Source organism: Carassius auratus, chromosome 46 (assembly GCF_003368295.1).
Source record: "Carassius auratus strain Wakin chromosome 46, ASM336829v1, whole genome shotgun sequence".
Classification (NCBI taxonomy): Eukaryota; Metazoa; Chordata; class Actinopteri; order Cypriniformes; family Cyprinidae; genus Carassius; species Carassius auratus.
The window spans coordinates 1,701,839-1,716,052 of record NC_039288.1 but is presented as its reverse complement, the minus strand read 5'-3'; the positions used below and the strand labels follow the sequence as shown (position 1 = coordinate 1,716,052).

The 14,214-nt window shown below is 34.2% G+C and overlaps 1 protein-coding gene across 10 annotated transcripts in view; it reads left to right on the top strand.

Moving 5' to 3' along the window:
- The window catches only part of LOC113063840 (rap guanine nucleotide exchange factor 6-like), a 70,039-nt gene that overhangs the window by 6,820 nt on the left and 49,005 nt on the right, over nt 1-14,214 (top strand). For 9 of the 10 annotated variants that reach the window (XM_026234216.1, XM_026234213.1, XM_026234209.1 and 6 more), the window contains exons 2-5: nt 541-611; nt 1,658-1,714; nt 3,815-3,898; nt 7,830-7,899. In XM_026234216.1, coding sequence (XP_026090001.1) covers nt 541-611; nt 1,658-1,714; nt 3,815-3,898; nt 7,830-7,899 — 282 coding nt within the window. Of the gene's footprint in view, nt 1-540; nt 612-1,657; nt 1,715-3,814; nt 3,899-5,781; nt 5,801-7,829; nt 7,900-14,214 lie in introns of those variants that run through there. The other variant, XM_026234218.1, reaches the window with a different exon arrangement.

Sequence of the window (14,214 nt, the reverse complement as noted above, 5' to 3'; positions counted from 1 at the left end):
CTACACAGATACCTCACAGGACCAGGTAAATATTAAAGGAAATATAAAAGAAGTTATCAAAGTAAACATCATTTTGATTATACAGAAATTTAAAGGAATAGTTCACCCAAATATGAAACTGTGCTGAAAATGTCCTCACCCTGAGTTTATTTCTTCATCTGAACAGGTTTGGAGACATTCAGCATTACATCTCTTGCTTTGTTTATTGCAAACACACATCTTTAGTTGGGATCTTATAAAGTTTGGGTTTGTACCAAACTGTAATGAGCAGCATTGTTCATATAACTGCAGCAGAGTTCATTTAAAAGCGGACTCAAAAGGTATATCTTGGTCTGATTGTTCGGTGCACACGAAGTTCAGATGGCAGCGTTCACACTGATTCAACTCAGCGCTGATTCACTGATTCATTTGCACAAGAGTGCAAACATTTCACCTTCCCAAACCTTCATGTTTTCCATTTCTCTTAATCAAACACATCTGATGCAGAGCTAAGAGAGCATCGGTGTGGCTCACTGATGTGTGTGTGTTTGTCTTGTCTAGGACTTGAACACCATCTACTCTCATCTGTACCACATGGATGTGCTGTGTCACCTCAGAGAACATCAGCTCAGGTGAGTCTGACCTCCTGTGATCAGTTACAGGCATTTGATGGTGCTTAACCTTTAGAAAATTATCTCTGTCAACCTTAGGAGATCTCAAATATAATCATGCAGAATAAGACATTAATATGTGCATTATAAAATACGAATAAACAGCCAATATGTTGGTTATATATGATAATAAGCAACTAGGTAATAGTGAGAATTGGTCACTAAAGTGTTACTTACATTCGTTTTATTTTATATAAATGTTATATAAATTATAATTTTATATTCATTAAGCTTTGCAATTGATGCAACCTAAAATTTAGTCAAAATGTGTTTAAATACACCCTCTACTAACAATCAACATCATAAACTAAGAAAAAGAAAAAATAACTCCAGAATGTAACGATAATAATTAAAAGCATGACTTGAAAATCACTGAAACAGCAATAATGTATAAATAATGAAATTATTATATTGATTTTCATAGTTATATGCAGCTGGAAGGGTTATAGTCTCTGAGGTGGGACAGACTAAAATTAGTTTTTGTTAGGGGGTGTTTAATACCGGCTTATTCTTGTGAAATATTATTACAATTTCCAATAACTGTTTTCTGTGTGAATATATTGTAAAATATAATTTATTCCTGTGATCAAAGCTGTATTTTCAGCATCATTACTCCAGTCTTCATTAGTCACATGATCCTTCTGAAATCATTCTAATATGCGTATTTATCATCAGTGTTGAAAACAGTTGTGCTGATGCATATTTATGTGGAAACCTTGATGCCTTGATTTTTTGATACATATGAAGTTCAAAAGCACAGCATTTATTTGAAATAGAAATCTTTTGAAACCTTATAAATGTCTGTGCTATCAATTTTGATTGAATGCATCCTTGATGAATAAAAGTATTAATTTATTTGAAAAAGAAAATTACTTAAAATGACGGCAAACGTTATTGTGCATTCACTCTTTAAGCTAATAAGATGTTCATTCCCAGCAGGACGTGAGTTCAGTTGTTCTGGATGGGAGCGCAGATCAAACAGTCTCACACTTCTCTCTGTGTTACAGGTCCATGTGCATGACGGCCCGGTACGAGCGCTATGAGGCCAACCACGTCCTCTTCTAGTAAGTACATCTCTGCATGTTAGAAGAAAAAAGACAAAAATGACTAAAACAGTATCTAATCTAAACTAAACTAAAACTGGACAGCAGACAATTGCATGTCTTTCATCTGAAGTCGGAGTCAGTCTGAAGTCTTTAACTCTTTCCCCGCCAGCATTTTTGATGACTTTCACAAAAATTTGATGGGTTCCAGTATATTTTACACTAAATAATAAGCAATACACTATAATAAAGATCAAAACCTATACTTTTAAACAAAAAAAAAAATCTGTTTTATTCTATCTTAAAAAATCTTTTTTTTATCAACACTTGAATATAGGTAGGTTTCATAAAAATGTATAATTTTGAACAAAAAGGTGAGGAAACCATATTTATATCAAAAACTACATCAGGATATTATTTAGTATGATTATCAAAGTATAAATCCAGTTAATCTCCTCCAAAGCTTGCACAGACATAAACCACTTCCTATATCATCATTTTACTCTGTAACATTATGCAGTTTTCATTTATATGCTGTCTATTACTGATGTGCATCTGTTTACATACACTGAAAATTTTTTTTCATTCAACCAATTAAAAAAATTTAGGGTAATGGTTCACATCTATATTTTATTACTTGTACCAATTAAAAATAAATAACTTGCTCTAAACAATATTTTCTCTGTCTATGAAAACTATTTAGTAAAACCTGATAGAAAGTATATTTTTCTTGTTGATGAAAGTAAATTAATTTAAATTCTATTTTTGATCTAAACAAAAAGATATAGATTTAATTAAAACAAACTTTCTCATTTAAGAAATATTAGAATAATTTAGTTTTCTCAATCAAATATATAAAGATTCAATTAAACAATTGTTTTAAATTTAAGAAATATGTATTAGAAATATTTAACTTTATCCAATCCAACAGATATAGATTTAATTTATCTTAATAGAATAGTTAATAGAAATTTAGTTTTATACAAATAAAAACATTAATTTAATAAAACATGATTCCCATTAAGAAACATCATTAATAGCATCTGATACAAATCTAATCCAAAAAGACATCAATAATTTTCAATACATCATTTTATTAACATTTTACATATCCGTAACTTGCTACTAAAGTGTCAGATTTTTAACATTCTTCTGAGTTTGACATTTTCAGATTTTTTAAAACATTTTTTAACATTTAGTAGCTGGCAAACATTGACATTTTCTTAAATCTGTGGAATTCGACAAGCATTGAATTAGGTTTTTTTTTTTTCCCCATCAGAAATCGTTTTTTTTTATGATGCAACAAATAATATCCACCGGCCAAAAAAAAAAAAAAAAAGTTGGAAACAGAACGCAAGTATGGAGTTGTTGCGTACACCGTCATAATACAATGTAAACTTAAATAAATTGGCAGCATTTAGAACAGCTGATTGCCAAGGCTTGACAGATTATACTACTAAAAATACTGATCCAACTGCCGAACCATAGCCAGCTACTCAAACACAAAATGAATTGCAGGGTAAACATTTGCAGGGATGTGTGGGAACCCTGAATTAAGATCAGGTGGCTGGTCGTCGCTTTTTTTGTTTAATACGCATGCGCAGGCATGCTCGAAATTGTACATTCATCCAAACAAATATTTTTCCGTTGAGCACTTAATGAAAAATATTTATATTCAACAATGTTTTGAACGAAAAAAATATTATTTGAAAAATGAAACAAATAATTGTAAACTAAATTGAAAGACAAATTATTAATTAGATGAGGTACTGCTTGAAAACTTTTTTTCAGTGTAAGAGATCGCTCCTTTCTCGGTCCTTTTCATGTGTGTTCTTGTTTGGGAGGTTTTGTACTCGTTCAGAAGATGTGTAATAGCGCCCCCCAGTGTATAACAGTGAAAACACGGAAAGCCGTAAAAACTCGTCAATTGCGGGAAGCGCTGTCTTCTAAATGATGAGATAATGGCAGGGAAAGAGTTAAGCTGGAGAGTTGAGTCAGGAGTCATTTCATTAATTGTTGCAAATGAATTCTCATCCTTGAAAACACAATCTTAACAGTAAATGATGGATACTAACACCCCGATGTGCTGATGTGCTGATGTGACCTGTGTTTGTGTTCCAGTGCTAACAGCATCTCCACCTGCTGGTTCGTCCTGCTCTCGGGCTCAGTGCTGGTCAAGGAGCACATGTATCTGGCACGGTGCTGGTATGTACCTCTCCTCGCTCTTCCACACGTGTGTGATGCATGGTGAAGTGATGATGTCACAGGCGTAGTGTGTGTCAGCCAATGCATGCCTCTTGTTTCTCTTTACTCATTCCAGCACCAGACGTCCTGATGGTTAGAAAACTAGTACTATATTCAGCTGTAGACTAGTAGATTAACTATTGTTTAATCATGAAAACAAGGTTTTAGTTCTGCCACCGTTTATATTTCATGTTTTTATATATTTCCACAGTAGAAACGTAATTGCTATTAAAAATTGACATAATGTATGTACAATGTAAATGTTTGTACAACTCAGTTTTTGTTTTGTTGCATAGTTTGAGTTTGTCTTTTGAATAATGAATTGATCATTAAATAGAAATGATTTTAGGTTTCCGTTTACAGCAAAGTGCATCCTGAATTTTTGGTTTCTGTTTTGGCCCAGAATTTTGATTTCGATGCATTACTATTTCAAATGTTTTTGCAACAGTTTAAATGTGCCTTTTTTTAAACTTTTTTTTCACATTGTGTCACAGCTGCAAAATACCCAGCTTAGCAAGTTACAAGCAGACATTATTCTTCTTATTTATTTTTTCTAAGAGAGGAAATATACTACTATTGTAACAACTGCTCTGTAAAATAAAAACCAATGAATCATTTTGCTCTACAAATGATTTGATGAATTTATGTTTTCATTTCTTTTTATTTGAGAGAGTTAAACCCTCAAAATGTTATTTTATCATTTTATAATTCTCATTACAAATCTGTGTAAAATGCAAGAAAGCATAAAATCATATGTTCACAAATATTGGAAATTATATAAATGTGAATAGCTGCATTCTCAAATGCATATGAGACTCACAGCACATGCAGTAAGGCTGTGCAATTAATCAAAAAATGGTTTTGATTTTGATTTTGGACTCCAGTGATTATGAAAATACAATGATTATTGTGCCCCTTTTGCAGCGCTGCGCTTTCGTTCCTACATAAAAGCTCAATTTCCTGTGCAAATCAGTAAAATCATGTAACATTACTTTTGCAAATGGGACGTGCTTGATTTATCGAAGTATATTTATTCATGTTTTTAAAAGCGCATCTAAAAATGTGTCAAAATGCTGCACTTGGTGATTATTCCTGTGTTACTTTTTCGGTCATGTAATAAAAATTCAAAGTCACACATTGCTCTTGAGTGAAGGATTTTTGTTGCTTAGCTTTAAAGCTTAAAGAAACAAAAAAGTTTCATGCTTACAGTGAAGACTATGCTGTTTTATTTTACATTTGATTATTAATTTCTGTAGTAGGCTGTAAACTGCTTAAACATCTTTATATTCTATTGTATTTTTCTTTTGCTTTTTTACTGCCAGTTTAATTATTTAAGCCTCGTGGCTGGAGTGTTTGTGTTCATTGTGGGTGTGTTTTGTCCTGAAACATAAAGGGAAGAGTGTGTGTGTGTGTGTATATGCTGTGTGTTTCCTGACCTATACAGGGGTCAGTGGCACTGAGGAATGCTGAACACGTGTCGCTAGAATTTTCCAGCTGTGTGTGTCATGAATGCATCCAGACAGGAAGCAGCCCTCACTCCTGTGACACACACACACACACACACCCTCTCTCGCAAGGAGACCGGGAAGTTTCCCTTCAGGATTTGAGAATTCATGCTTCTGAAGTTTCAGAGCCATGACAGTCATGATTTCTCGGAAACGAGACGTTGTTCTGCAGGACAGAGGAATCTGAGTGGAAATATTTGGGATGCTTTGAGCCGGTTTGGCTCTCGGGGAGAAGCGTTGGTCTTCACGTCATGGATAAGCGACTCTGAGGACGCTGGGCTCCTGTAGCAGCACCTGATTCATTCTGAAAGGACTGGTGGAGGTGTGAGTGAGCTGTTCGGATCACAGTCGGTTGGTTGTGGGTAACAGCAGTTTTTCTGTGTCTTCTGAACTTGTAGTTTTAACTGCTGGTGGTTTGTGGCTTCAGTGTCAGCACTCTGTGTTGTCTTGGACTCACGGCTTTGTCATGTTTTAACATTATCAGTGTCAGGAAGAGAAAGATGAGCTCAGACACACTTCTGCTGATGTTGAGCATACTCAGCTTGTTGATGTGCTCGGGTCTTATGTTATATATGAAATGATGTGTCCGCAATCACAGAATCCAGTCATAAACTTTTAATTTACTGTATCACACAGAATGTCACTTGTGTCTGTGAATATTAAAACTGCAAAATCTGAAGTTTGCGTGTCTGTGTGTGAACGAGTGGCACAGTTTCTCTTGTTTGTGTATCTCCAGAGCTGCTCTGAGAGACATTCAGCAGCTTTACACAAAACTGCCATCAAATAGACTGAAACTCAAAGATCTTCACCACAACGCACCACATTAAAAGTTTACTTTAACTGGAATAAACAGTTACAGTTAATAATAGAGTTAAAACATTTTATTGTCCATGTTTTAAATTAAACAATAAGCTTTTTAATACTAATTTAAATTGTTCATGTTTTTATGGCTTCATTTGATTACCACAGTTTTTGATAATACGTTTAAATAATAATAAAAAAATAATCATTTGGGACATATTATTGTATTTAAAAAATTGTTACATTTTTAAAGTTTAAATAATTCAATTTATTAGACACGCTGTTCGGCACAAAGATTTAACATTTAATGAAATAATTTAATAATAAACTAGAAAAATAAAAATGAAAAGCATAGAATTGGGGGACAATAAAACTGAATTTTTGGATAAAAGCGTCTGCTAAATGACTAAATCTAATGTAAATGTAAAAACATAACACTTAGGGCTCTAAACAATTCATATTTTCATAATTTGTTAAATTAAATTAATTAGCTTTTTGATTCCTTAAATCTAATTGTTAACGCTTTAATTTAGAGACTAATTCTCACTATTTACTAGTTGCTCATTATCATGCATATTACTAGCATATTTGCTGTTTATTAGTACTTATAAATATATAATACATATTAATGTCTTATTATGCATGAGCATATTTTAGATCTCTTAATCCACCCCATGCCTAAACTAACAACTACCTTAATAACTATTAATAAGCAGCAAATTATGAGTTTATTGAGACAAATGTTGTAGTTTATAGTTGGTGAATCCTCTGGGGTCTTAGGAAGTTTTGCTTCAAAATGATATGAAAAATCATCTTGTTTACTCGCTCACAGAAAACAATAGATTGATGTACATTTCCTAAGAGACTTTTGGTTTGTAAAGGGCATATGTGATTGGCTTGCGAGTGCAGTTTATTAGGAGATCCAGCACTAGTGAAGGCGGAGCTTGTACACCGCAGTAATGAGGGATGTGAGAGTCTGCTTTAGATGACAGCAGCACTGGAGCTGCAGCACTTGTGTTCGTCCACAGAGAGGAGCGCATGAGCTCTTCCCCTCGTCTGTCAGCAGGGTTCAGTCTCACTCCAGTCTGAAGAGATCTGACCTGACCTCTGACCCTCTCTGGCTTCACTCACACAGTAATGACGCTTCAGCACCGCGATCTGTGAACACAAACTGAGAGTCCATTCCTGCACACAGACGTCTCAGATGGTGCTTCTCTAGCTTGCTTCCTAATGTAGTGGTCTAATGATCTTGGCATTCTGTGTTATGAATGTTCTTTCCCGAATTTGTGTCAGCTGAATACATAAATTAGCCGTGTGAAATTAAGCTCTGACCTTATTGTGTATCGGTGTTTTATTTTCTTCTTAAAGACGCCAGCTGTTCAAGATCTCATCCTGCTGTTTTCAGAGCAAAAAGAAAAACTGTCCCTGATGCGCTTCACTCGTGCAGTGCACATACTTCATCTCTTTTCTTTTCAGTTTCAAAATATATTTAAATGAGCGTTACTGCTTACAGCGTACATTTGTGTGATTTATCCAGAGATGTTCAGACTCTAATTCCCTCTCTCTGTCTCTCTGTGTGACGGCAGTTTCGGGACGCAGCGTGGAGGAAGACGAGGCTGTGAATGCATCACTTTAGAGCCGTCCGAGATGATCGTGGTGAGTGGCACGTTACACACATCTCCTCTCTCAGCAGGCGTCTGCTGACGTCCACTCACAACATGCTTTCTTAATACACACGCCTGATCTTTTGACCTAGGCTGCAGATGTCAACTATTGTCCACTAGTTAGCTGTCAGCAGTGTTGGGGGTAATGCATTTCAAGTAACAGGATCAGATTACTTTTTATAACTAGTAAATATTGCAATGCAATATTGTAGGCTAATGCATTAATTTGGAAAGTAACTTTCCCCAACACTGGCTGTCAGCCGGTAGTGAATAATTAAGATGAGAAAAGTTACAGCCATAATATCAAATGATGACAAATCTGAAAAAGAAGCACCACCACTGGGACATCTGGAGATTTAAATAAAGTATGCAACCTGATTACTCAAGGAAAATGATTATGCAATAAGGACAGCTGAAGAAAAAACATGTCTTTTTATTGCTAATGTTTCACTCTTTGTGTTTATTAAATCCTTACATTAGTTTTTTTAACGACAGAAAAGGGATTGCACTGGTGCAGGCTGTTACTAAATATGTCTCCAAGTGTAAAAAAAAGCACTATGGTATAATGACCCCCCCCCCCCCAAAAAAAAACCTTTAAAGTGCATTTTAAATAATCGTTTTAATATTATTTTGTTTAATACTTTAAATATGTACACTTATTATTATGAATAAAAATGTCTAATAATTGTAATTTTAAATGCAGAGTGTTAAACATACTAAATTGCAACTTCATCATCACAGATCTGTAATTATACATTTATTTAAATACATGATATCAAAGTTCCATTAGAAATTATTATAGTATATTTTAGTTTACCATAAATGTTTGTTGGTGCATTCAGCTGTACACTAACCATATTTCAAAGACAATAAAGGTTATTATAAAATTTGTCCTACTTAAGTGAATCAAAGAGCTTTCTTAAGATGAGCTATTTGGATTTAATATGTATTTAAACTACAAGACATTTGCATTTAAATGTAAATAACTTGCTGGTCAATGTCTGAAAAGATTACATTTAGTATGAGTATGTTCTTATAAAATATGATTTCTGTAACAAGTGCTCTTCTTAAAAGTTTGCTGACGTGTACGTCTTTCTCAGAAGTTTGCCAGCTCTGATGTAAGGTGACAAAATCAGTCACAGGGAAGAGCTGGTGAGCGCTGGAGAGTTGTGTGGGTAATAATATCATATCATAATATCATCGTTCTCCAGCGAGCAGGAAATGAGCCATTATATGAGCTTTATCTCACATGAGCTGACGGTCATCAGCTCTGAAAATGAAAGCTCAGGCTTTATCAGGCTCAAGCTGTTGAAACTCATTCACCGAGGAGGATGTTTACAGGAGATGTGACAGTGAATAACTGGGAAAACAAAGTCAAAGTTATTTATTTTCAAAAGTTACTCAGATATTTTGATGGTAAATTAAATGTTATCAGCATAATGGTATGAATTTGTATATTTCTCGTCATTTGCTACTGATGGTTATGACAGAAATAAGCTAGAGTTAGACTAGTGAAACATGTGGGACACATATTGAATGCAGTTTTTTTGTTCTTCGAGCATTCTGCATTATAATGGTGTTCCTGTGACTCGGTGGTAGAGCATTGAGTTAGCAGCGCAAAAGGTTGTGGGTTCGATTCCCAGGGAACAAAAATATATAGCCTGAATGCACTGTAAGTCGCTTTGGATAAAAGTGTCTGCTAAATGCATGAATGTAAATAATGGACATGTTCACACCAGCTCTGCATTTCAGCTCTCCGGTTTGTTTGTGTTTTCAATTTATCTGACCTTGATCGAGTGAAAAAATTACGATTTCCAGAAAAGTTTGCACTGGTGGGCTGATTTCAACCACCCAAACAAACTCCAATTGAACATTGTTTGGCTATTTAGAATGTTTTAGAATCTTAGTGATTCAGATTCTGATTCTTTTTATTGATTCCGATTCTTCTTATTGATTCTGATTCTTAGTGATTCCAAGTTGGTTCCATTAAGGTATAAAAACAAGAAGTCAAACAGTTTATTATCTTGTCTTTTGTCTTTTGTTTTAAACAAAAATACCACGGCAAAAACTGCAAGGCTAACTGATATAGACTGCTGACATTATTAAAGAAAAGAAATAAATAAACAAATTAGCAATAGCACAAATAATACGACTGAGCACACTTTGAAGTGCTTGATGAAGAGTATTCAGAATCAGAAATGAATGGTATCTTGGGGCAAAAATGAACAAAAACACACCCACAGATTCAATATTGTAACGGAAACGAGGAGGAGGATCCAAGCGCAGTATATACGTTTAATAAAACAAGGCAGTTCCTGATTTTCTTTTTTTTTTTTTTTAAATGCTGTTTACATCATAATACTGTACATGAGTAGCATTAAACATGTTTTTAGTGTAAAGATGGCTTTTGTTGATTGGTTATCGTCTATAGTATTGTGATTGAACGAAGCATTTGACATAAAAAAACAACACAGATCCATTTAGAAGATAATTATAAAAGCTGTCTCTACTAATGTAGAAACTGCCCCTGGAAATCAATCATTTCTGACCCTGAAAGCATGCCTCATGTTTAGGAAAACTTCCTGCAACAGCTCAATTTTCGATGGTGTTTTTATAACATCAGATGTATTGATATACTGATATTGTGCCATTCGAGAAACACTGAATTTGTGCACTGCATGTACAGTGTTTAAAACAGCGCTGTATTATTTCATTATACATGCGTGCATGACTTGTACAGAAACGTTTCTGTCAGAATATGTCTAACATTACGCCCTTATTAGTTTAAAGGGGCTCGTTTGATTGGATGATGTGTTTAGCGTAACAGTACTGTAGCGGTTCACTCTCTGTCTGCGTCCGCTGCTGCTTTTTTAATTTAATTTGTTTTACAGCTAGTTTTCCCGTATTTCTCTCACAACTCATCCTGAGGTGAACACTGAGATCTGCCTTTTCTGTCTTCTGTCCCCTGGATGCTTAAGGCTGCGTGTCACATTAAAGGCGTGATGGATGACGGTTCTGCTCCGACATGACAACCTGTCTCTGTCTCTGTCTCTGTCTCTTCACTCCGTGCACCTCCGAGTCTGCTGGCTTTATAGGCAGCATCTGTTTAAGAGAGCATCCTCTCTCATAAGCGACTGATCTGACAGATTACACTCCTCACATGAAGTGCACAAGACTAACGGCACAATCATTTAACAAGTATAAACGCCCTCAGCACAAACACGTCTTGACCGGAATTTTCCATTTTTTTTAATAACAGGTTTCAGTAGAAACATCAACATTTTCTGGACTCTGGGTTTTCTTGTGATGCATTCTGGTATTACTTTTTCTATTTATTAATTTAGAAGCTGCTTTTATCCCAAGTGACTTACAAATGAAGGACAGTGCGACTGTCTTTCTTCGCAAAGGATGCATGTGATGGTGTAGAGTGTGGCCTAAATGAGTTATGTTTGGAGACCGCTTGCCTCTTCATGTCTCCGGCACCCATGAGGCCTTGAAGTGCCGTCTAGATACACTAGGGTTTGAACACAGCTGATACACACTTCAGCTTCTCCAGTTCACTAGATGAAGAAGTTTGTTGTCTGTCGTTATCAGAATAATGGTTGAGTGAATTCAGTGCAATTCTGTGGATGCCAGAATTTTACTATAAAAAACACAGTAGCTACATTTAAAATGTGACAAAAAAGTGAAAAAAAAGTTTTTTTTTCATTATCTATAATGTGGTGTTTATGTAGTAAATTACTAAAAAAAATGTTACATTTTTTTTCTTGCCTTTATAATACTCTATACTTACAAGCAGCATAATCACACAAATACAGAACAATGAAAATATTTATCTGATTTTTTACTGTTAAAATTATGATTTTTTATTACAGGTCTTAAAAAGGTCTCAAATCAGTGCAAAACATCTTAAAATGATAAAAGTCACAGCCTTAAATATTTTATCTTATTTGATCTTTTTTAAGTGTTTTCATCCGGTTTCCCAATACAAATATCTAAACATCCTTAAATCAAGATAATTGACATGCAAAATTAAAATATGTGACCTGTGCTGGCAAAGTGAGTGGGGATGTGCACAGGCTAATTTAGAGCTACCGACCAAACAAGTGAACATTTTTGGTTGAATTTAAGGCTTTCAGAAAAAAATTTAAATTAATTAAGCCCTCATCTAGCTATTTCATTGCTCCAAATAGTAATTAAACATCTAAAATGATCTATTCTCGCTTCTTGACGACCTTAGCAAAACTTCAGTATAGTTTTAAGGTTCGTGCACAACAGTTGGTCTTAATGTATAACTTATAATTTATAACAAAAGAAAAGAGCGAATGACTCGCTGCTTTTGATTGAGCTGCTTTCGTAGTTTTAATAGTCTGTTTATTTGTAATGAACACACTGAAGTGATTTATACTTGTTTTGATTTGCTTTTCTTGAATGCTTTTTAGATGAAAGATGAAAAATGAATACACTATTTGATTTTATTTCTTATATTTGTTCTTCTGTTTATTTGCATCTTTGTTCTAATTTTTTAATAACAAAGCTATATATATAAAAAATTATTAATATAGTGAATAATATTAACAGGGCCTGGATTTTGTTTTGGATAATGGGGGGAATTCCCCCTTTAGGTGGCCCTTATGGGGGGACTTTTGTTCATTTGAGGGAGGAGTTCGGGTATTTTTTGACATTTTAAACTACAGTCATCAAACCTAAATGATTCATCACCCAGTGTATATGTGTTTTAAAATGTATAATGTTGTTGATTCGTATTTATATTGTGATCAATATACTTTGAAATAACTTTCAAACTCTGAATTGAATTTTTTAAAACTAAAAAAACAAGTAAACAGTCAGTGATTTGGGTGTGAGCTCACAGAAAGCGGTCTCACAGAGAGCAAACAAGTACTGAATTGAATGTTTTAAATCAATGACTCAAAAGCACATGCAAGTGATACATTCCCTCATCTGTCCCGAACATCTTCCACGCTGAAATATTCTTGGGAATTTCCAGTGGTGTATAAAGTACCTGAAAGTCCTACTCAAGTAAAAGTTCAGATATATTACCAGAAAATGACTTTGGGAGAAGTTGAAGTCAACGTTTATGTTGATACACAGCTCGAGTAGCGAGATTGTGTTCAGTTTTAATTATTATTTCTTCAATTTTGTATCTTTGGGTAAGAATAAGAAGCACTTATTCCAGAACTTTGTGTCTTTCATTCCAACATACGAAAACATTTCTGGGATCTGCATCTGAAATAGTATTTAGGATATGGATCCATTTAAACTGCTTAAAGTCACAGATGCATAAATAGGTTTAATGATTTGTTTTTAACATAAAACGTTGAATACTGATATTTGAAATAATTTAAAACACGGGGAAAAAAAATAGTCGAATGTGAAATTAAAACCGTCAGTAGGTGACAGCAAGTGAATGTTAATGAGTGAGTCATTAAGATTCAACTGATTTGTTCAGAAACCAAGCATTTGACCGAGTTAATGAGTTAATGAGTGAATCACTGAATCATTTATTCAACCGATTCATTCAAATGGCTGATTCATTCAATAAGTAAACACCGTCCATTGCTCAGAGACGCAAAACTGTGCTGTGATCTTGGTGTAGAACTACTTTCTTTGGCAAAATTGAGCAAAAACAAGCAATATTATGTCTAAAATGTAAGTCACTTGTTGCTTTACTGAACTTGTATAACATGATTATTAAATGTCAAATGTGTTCATGCATCTGCAGAAAAACTACTCTTTGTGTGATACAGATTAAGTTAACTAGGCCTACATTAAATTACATAAATATAAAAAACATACAGAAAAATGATTGCCGTCTACAATTTAAAATGCTTGGTATTTTGAGTATTAATAGACGAATAAATCAATGTGCGTGATTTGGTGATATAGACTACTTGATAACGTAGGTTTTTTAACGGAGAATGTGAACATAAAAATAACACATTATCGAAAAAATGCTCATTGTGACTCATTTTGCCAGCTCAGGTCACATATGCTTAAAACACGAACAATTATCTGTCAGTGTGTGATGAAAACTTTTCTCTTTTGTTTTCCCTTTGAATTAAGTTGATTTCTCTGAATGCACTGGCAGGAATTTGTTCTTGTTTTAATCATAAACCAACCTCACTTTAATCAGTTTCTCACAAAGACGACTTTTGTGCTTTTGCTTCTTAAGTAATTGTTTATTGATTTAAAAGTCTTTTAGAGATTAGCAATAGAAAACCAGACAAAAATACTGAGGAAGAACAGCACTTTTTGTATTTACTGTATCAGATACAGTTATTTCCAA